This window comes from Penaeus chinensis, chromosome 29, assembly GCF_019202785.1.
Source record: "Penaeus chinensis breed Huanghai No. 1 chromosome 29, ASM1920278v2, whole genome shotgun sequence".
Classification (NCBI taxonomy): Eukaryota; Metazoa; Arthropoda; class Malacostraca; order Decapoda; family Penaeidae; genus Penaeus; species Penaeus chinensis.
This window is the reverse complement of record NC_061847.1, coordinates 31,602,897-31,610,396: the sequence shown is the minus strand read 5'-3', so window position 1 is coordinate 31,610,396 and position 7,500 is coordinate 31,602,897. Positions and strand designations below refer to the sequence as shown.

The 7,500-nt window shown below is 37.7% G+C and overlaps 1 protein-coding gene across 1 annotated transcript in view; it reads right to left on the bottom strand.

The window, feature by feature from the left end:
- LOC125040915 (dystrophin-like) overlaps positions 1-7,500 on the bottom strand; it is an 11,300-nt gene that overhangs the window by 1,776 nt on the left and 2,024 nt on the right. The window contains exons 3-15 of the mRNA XM_047635707.1: positions 7,209-7,345; positions 5,820-6,021; positions 5,362-5,490; positions 4,882-4,996; positions 4,282-4,393; positions 3,756-3,922; positions 3,363-3,487; positions 2,949-3,212; positions 2,658-2,757; positions 2,329-2,517; positions 2,071-2,200; positions 1,480-1,716; positions 1-1,296 (exon numbers count right to left, since the gene is read on the bottom strand). The exon at positions 1-1,296 is cut by the window's left edge and continues 1,776 nt beyond it. Coding sequence (XP_047491663.1) covers positions 1,184-1,296; positions 1,480-1,716; positions 2,071-2,200; positions 2,329-2,517; positions 2,658-2,757; positions 2,949-3,212; positions 3,363-3,487; positions 3,756-3,922; positions 4,282-4,393; positions 4,882-4,996; positions 5,362-5,490; positions 5,820-6,021; positions 7,209-7,345 — 2,020 coding nt within the window. The 3' untranslated portion in view covers positions 1-1,183. The remainder of the gene's footprint in view (positions 1,297-1,479; positions 1,717-2,070; positions 2,201-2,328; positions 2,518-2,657; positions 2,758-2,948; positions 3,213-3,362; positions 3,488-3,755; positions 3,923-4,281; positions 4,394-4,881; positions 4,997-5,361; positions 5,491-5,819; positions 6,022-7,208; positions 7,346-7,500) is intronic.

Here is a 7,500-nt window from a genome sequence, read left to right as displayed (position 1 = left end):
GAGTTATATTGATTATCAAATTTGAAACAAAACACACAAACACACAAAAAGTTATAATTTAACAAATCTGAACTGAGACATGAACCAAATAGCAATACTTAAAGGAAAAGAAGATGAAGAAAATTAAGGAGAAGGAAAAGGAAAAAGAAAAAGAAAAAGAAAAAGAAAGAAAGAGAGAGAGATTGAGAGAAAGAGAGTGTTAGAGAAAGAGAGAGAACAGCTTGACAGAAAAAAGAAAGAATGCACTAAAGTCACATTGTATCAAATCACAGAATTTGACGAAGTAGAGAGAAAGAAAGACTGAAAGGGAAAGACAGTAAACAAACTACTTGACAGAAAATGGAAAAGAAACCCTTCATATTTCTGAATAGCTTCATTAATACTGTTATTAATCTTAGCATTTTCTACAATCATTCATCAAATATCATTTCCAACGAAGTGTAATACACAGACGTATACAGACGAACAACACTGTAATTTTGATAGGAAATTCTATATACATATAATAACTGTTGTAATTAATAGTAAGTACCTATCTGGTTGCTTTAAACCCAAAATCAGAAAAAAAAAAAAAAAAAAAAAAATTACTGACCTTAACTACTTCAGATAACAGCATTCATAAGTATAAATATGAACAAGCAAATACATAAAAAAAAGAGGGCACGCAAGTATATACAAAACCTCCCATTTCCCCCAGTATGCATTTCAACATATGGAAAAATAACCTAAATATATGCAGATTACACGGACTTTCAGTGAATGAGACAGATAAAGATGATATACAAATTTATCGTAATTCAAAAGAGGAAGACTAAATTCTTAAACATCTCAATATTTGGTTTGATATATAAATAGGGTAACAAACAAGTAATCACAGATTGCATAGTCAAAAACAATTCAAATTTTGAAAATCACTCGCACTATTTTACAATTACGTAATATCACTGGTAATATCCAAGACTCATAAGTATCATCAGTCTAACATTGTTTTTTCTTCTTCCATACGTTTATATATTGTTTCCATGAGACCGATGCGATCGCTTCTGCCATACAATAATTACATTACAAAACTGTAAGGCTTTGAATTTAAAAATCTGCGCAATACTAATTCTGTGGCCATCTACTCGACAAAATGGTAAACAGCTTTCCACTGCTTGTCACACGCTATTTCGCCTGTTTCTTCCTATACACAGGCAGTTGAGCTTGGGACAGTGTTCACATACTCAGCCAAAACATCTCCAAGCTCGCACGCAGCTTCTACCACACCTGCACTATCTGGTTCTGCTGCCTTTGTGTCTGGGGAGAAGTTAATGAAATATATAAACCATAATCATAATTTCAATAGCTAAAATAAAAGGGCATCTTTAGTGCCATAATCTAGCTAATGGATACTTCTCTATTCATCTCCAAAAGATTCCAAAGCAAAATCTGGTGAAAACATGCAGGATAAACATTTAACTGCAAGTGAATATTACTTACTCTCCGATTTACAGAGTGGAAAGATCTGATCCAACTGGTGTAATATGTTCTCCAGTTCTTCTCTGACGTCAGGCGCTACATCATCCCCAAAGATCCCGTTCGCTGCTCTTTCCTCAACCCTCGGTGATGTGGCCACGGATGAGGGGGCAGAGGTCAATGAAGTCAGGTCACTGAAATTGACCTCTGTGAAGCTTGGAAGTCGCGTTGGTGGTGGGATTGATCTTGATGCAGCAATGTCTGCAAAGGAATTACACAGGAGTATATAAATGCTGTGTATATTCAAGGGTGGTCTCCCAGGATGGCCCTAGCATGAGCCACTAAGAGGCCTCTTGCTTAAACTTATACCAAGTAACCAATTATAGACAAGTATACTGTGCATTAAAAAGAAAAGGGTATTGGAAAAAACAGGTTGCTTTTCCAAAATTTCCGAAGCTGGTGTGTGTATGCATGTGACTGTATGTGCATCTCAGTGGGTGGGTGTATGTGTCCAAGTCAGGATTGAGTATAACTGTGTATGTGAGTACATGGATATTTGCGCTTCTCTCTGTGCGTAAGTGAGAATATGCGAGTATAGGAAAGACCTGTACAGACCTTGAGTTTCTTGGGTGTTGCCATTCGGAGTGCCAAGCTGAGGGATTCCATTTAGTCTTGGAGTGAAAGGCATCCTCATAGGCTGTATACTTCTGCTCTCTTTGACAGGAGTTCCATCAGGGTTCTCCACCTGGTAAAAGAAAGGTAAAAGAAAGTGATTATAAGGAAATTATTATTTTAAGAAACAACAGAACAAGGGAAGGGAAAAGGAAGGAGGGGAACTGAGAGACAGGAGAAGGGAGATGAACAAAAACTCACCAGATGGTTCTCCTTGTTGTCTAACATGGCTGTGTCATCAGCACTGGGTTGCTTGACAATAGGAGACAGGTTGAGGAGCAGGCCTCGCTCCCCCACTATGGGTGTGCTCTCTAGTCGAGGAAGGCCCCTCACACTTGCCCTGGCTCCTCCAGGCTTGATCTGTGGTGCTGCTTTTGTTGAAGTATAGGTCTGGAAAAAAATATACATTTTTCAGTACTTACCCTCAAACATCAAATTTCTGATTTCCAATTTGGGTCACTAGCAATTCAATCATTCTAAATGCAAGACATTTTTCATGAACAAAGGACAAGATCATAATTCTGAATCACCTGCAGGATTGCTTTGAGTCTGTTGATCTGTGTTTGCAACTGCTGGGTGTGCTCTTCCACGTTCTTCTGCATGTTACCATTCGCGTCCTCTTCCAATTGCCTGAAACATTTTTGAAACATGAAATAACTACTTGTCACCTACTTGTTTTCTTGTATCTAATATTCATAAGCATGTTCTGAATCCCCTTAACTACTATCTAGTCATCAGTATCAGTCAGTTCAAAGTACTGGACCACAGAACCTTTCTCTCCCACAATAATAACAACATACACAAACACACAAAAGACTTACCTGTGTCCCTCCTCTAGGTGCATGATCACCGAGTGTATCTGCTGCCGTGGAGTGGTTGGCATTATGGTGGGTTCGGCCGGAGATCCGTTTCCTCGGCTTCCTCTGCCGCTGTCCCCGCTATTTCCTTCTCCCGAATGATTGGAGTCGTTGTCCTCTGAAGGATGGAGGATTGTGCGAGACATGAGTTCCTCTTCGTCCTCCATCTCGTCTTCACTGTTCTCACACCATGGCTGAACACCTCCGGCTTCACACAGCAGACTGGTCCTAAAATAAGGGACAGAAAATACAGTATAAATTGAACAAATGCTTAAAAATATCTTGATGACAAACGCTTTATACTCTAAAGACATTTCAGAACATGTATTTAATACTGTCAATCATTTTATCAGTAACATCAAGGGACATTTTACTTACAAGTCACACCCAGACTCAGGACTAGAGGCAATGGCTAAGTATCGTTGCTTATTGTACCCTTGTCTTCCTCCAAATCTGTTGCGCACCATCTTCAACAGAGCACGCCTCCACTCTTTCCCCGTTGTCTAGGAAATTTTTTAAAGATCATGATTATTTTTGTAGAAACACAGCAATAACCATAAAAAGTTAGTGTGTAATTACTTTTTGTCCCTTTTACTATCTCCACTACAAAGCAAATTGAGTGAAATTATATCTTATGCTGAAAGAGGATGATAGGTGGAGGTCGAAAGGGGAAAGTAGACATAGAAGATGAAATAGAAGAGAAAGAGAGAGAGATAGAGAGAGAAATAAAAGGATTAAAATAAAATAATGAAAAAGAAAAAGATGACCTACCTCATGACAGTACTCCTGAATTGGGTGGGTCAGTTTATGTCTGCGTGAAGTTCTGGCATGAAGGAAACAGTCCTGACACAGGTTGTAGCCTATGCACCGCAAACACTGATATCGAAGCCCGATTATTGGTCGCTGTTTACACACCCCACACTTCACGTCGTGACATACTGGAACAGATCGAGAAAATTTTTCTTAATTCAAAATCTGACGCTGCATATTTTGTTGAAGAATACAAAATATAAAATGAAAGCTAAGTAAAATAGAGAACAAAGAAAAGAAGAAAGGAACTGAAATATAAAAACAAATTAGAATAAAAAGGGGGAAAAAAAGAAAAGAAAAAGAAAGCACACTTATATAGCATTAAAAAAGAAAAAGAAAAAAAGAAACAGAGAGAGAGAGGGAGGGAAAGAGAGAGAAGAACAAGAAGAAGAAGAAAAAGCAAAGCAAGGCATAGAGCAACTGGATCCATGCACATCTATTCACAGGGCGCACAAGAGCAGCCGAGACAAGACCAAGGGAATCCTACCAAGCTCTGCAGCAGTAAGTCTGTAGAGAGTCGTCCACCACACGAGCGTCTGGGGTTCCTGCAGCAGCCAGGCCAACAGCACCTCTTCTGTGACCCCAACCTCACCCTCAACCTGCGGAGATTGCAAACCTGTGATCTATTTTCAGATAAAATCTAAATGCAGGAATGTACACCATGTACATTTATTCACAAAGAAACAAAACTGAAAAATGGCATAGAAAGAAAGGAAAGAAAAATACACACACAGAGTATACTTAGTTATTATTTCAATTCAATTCTTTGACTCCAAAAATCAAATGTATCCATAAAAATTCCATTGATCATTAACTGCTAAAAAGAGCATTTACACTAGTCTTTTTAAATAGAAGAAGGAAAAAGAAAAGAAAAGAAAAAATGTTAAATAACGAAGCAGTGGCAGAGGAAACATGAACTGTAAAACAAGCAAACACTTAGAAGAAGAAGAAGAAGAAAGAGAGAGAGGTGGGAGAGAGAGAGAGAGAAAAAAAAAAAGTGAAGAATGAGCAAAGAAGGAGAAGAAAAAATAATAATCAGAAGGCCAATGAGCCAAAGTCAACGAGATTTACACTTTCTTGCCCTCACCTCTCGGAAACAGCTCTCGACTGCAGCCGACACTAGAGACATGCCAAAGGATGGTTGTTCTGAGAGTAATTCTGGAATGCGTGCTAAGTCTCTGAGGATGGCAGCCAATCTTCTCCTGGAAAGGTAAATAGCTGATATAAAAATCCCTAAATACAATATGCCAAAAGAATAAAACAAATAAAATAAATAAAGAAAAAAGAAAGAAAGAAAGGAAAAAAAAAAAAAAAAAAAAAAACTTCAAATCATATTAGAAGTACAGACACCAACCTAAGGTAAGTAAAATGAAATATACAATACGGTGCATACAACTTGATCTAATTATTCAATACATTAAACTTTTTCACCAAAATATATATTTGTACTACCACTTAGCGTATATACATTTACTACACCAAAATCTCAGTAATGTCAAGAATTTTATCAAACGAAAATCCATCAGATGTACTAAACAAACATCTCATCATAAAGTGAGAAGCTCACCTTGTGCAACAGTTGTTGTGATCAGCGACCTGTGTGAAAAGATAACGATACTTCTCCTGCAAACGCCCCGCACACATCACCACCATGAGCACCTTGCATCCCAAAACCTGCAGCATTCCACTTCGACTTCTGTTGACGTGTGAATTTCGATTAAGTGCCTGAATATTAAAGCGTGGCTTGCTTCTCAATATAATGCATATCAATATATAAATCATGAAGAAAAAGGTGAAGAAAAATCAGAAGAAAAATAATATTTCGTTACATAAATGGCTACAAACAATGTTCATGTTGTAATTTATGTAAATATATCAGCCTTTCTTCATTTTGCCAAAACTACATGAAACACTAACGATCTTAACAATATACAGTAATTCTAAGATCATGCTTCCACAGTACTAAAACGAATCTTAGTCAAATGCCTATGATATGAGTATGACATTCTCACTGATTTCACTTACTTGTCAAGGACGTTTAGGAGGAGATTCAATGTAAGCTGTGTGGCAAGGGTTATATGAACATGGCGACTTTTGTATGTGGTCCGCAGAATCTGCTGAATAACGTGTTCAACTTGCTTCACTTCTATCAAGTCGATGTTTTCAGCCACTCGGAAGCCACAACTGTCGAATGTTGAGGCCACACATTGCAGTGATACCTCGTGTACTAAAACAAGAAAAAATAGTTGATGAGTAACTGTATAAAAAGAAAGAAAGAAAGAGAGAGAGAGAGAAAAAAAAAAATATATAAAGAAATCATAATTTATAGTAAATGTGGATATGACCATTTTACCAACTTAACCACACATTTAGGAGTCTCTTAATAAGCCCCTGGATTTATTACAAGCCACTCCTGTTGGTTTCATAATGCTTTTCACAGAAACGAAATCATGGATGTGTGAGATGTAGCAATGGTCCTGGAGGAGGATTTTGACACTGTGCAGAACAAAGAAAGGGATGGTATAAGGTTGGCCCCAAGTTGATGCTGACATCCTTAGCTTCAATGAGCTCTGCAACAACAGAGAACACCCCAGCAACTCAATTGATGATTTATGTATGACCTGGAGCACACTGAAGATAATGAAAGCCAGTACTTGCTCACAGGCATAAACAGCAAGTCAACTGGCTCACAGGAAGAGGATGGGAGGACACAATATGACAGAAGGTTTAGATGCTGGCCCAGAGGAGCCTTAAGTCCCCCAGAGGAGCTTTTTTCTGTCTTCTTGCTATTATGGCTGTTCACATGAATGACATAACAGTAAGCAAGAAAATAAAAGAGGGTCACAGGTCAACTCCACTCTACACCAGTAACAGCAACAGGAAGACCACCTAGGTGAATGGTTCCTGCAACAACTACATAATTATAGTCTACCATGACTGCTGTGCTTGAATGTAATTACGTCAATGTTTTTATGCATGCAATTCAAAGCGGACACTCTTAATGTAAGTGAATGTTATATGAAAGGATAACAGTGACTTCCAGCTTACAAACTTCATTTAAAAATAAAACAGAAAAACTTAATTTCCAAGAGGTTGTAAGAGGGGCAGTGAAATAAAACAATTTGTAATTTTTTATTTTACATACAGTTGTGATAAAACATTGTCAATTTCTCTTTATCTTCCATAAATCCAGTCAAGTGGTTCTGCCAAAGATTTCATGTGTGACAGCCTGATGTGTAGGGCCGTACTAATCAGTACCTCATATTAAGTCCTTTTTATAAAGAAGGATTTATTTTTTGAACTCTTTTAAAGTAATTATTTGAAGCTAATCAACATCTTTTTAAACGGGGCATCAAATGATTATCATTATGGATAGAATAGTATTGGTCTGTAATCAAAGTTAAAAATACATACACTTAAGTCTTGTCTGTAGTCTGCGAAGCTTGCACGCTGTTCGGTAGGCGGCATATTTGACGGAATTGACAGCATGAACCTCCTCCATAATTCGAACGTACTCTGGATGATCCCATTGCGTAACACCTCGGCTGTGACTGGAAAAGAGTTGGGAACTACTAAAGTACCAGGTGATTACAGGGCTACAATGCAACAGAGGCAATTTAATTTTGTATTATATAATTCTTTCCAAACTACATAGGATTTTTTTCTCTCTCTCTGTTTCTTTTCTTTGCTTTTTCACCTATTAAGC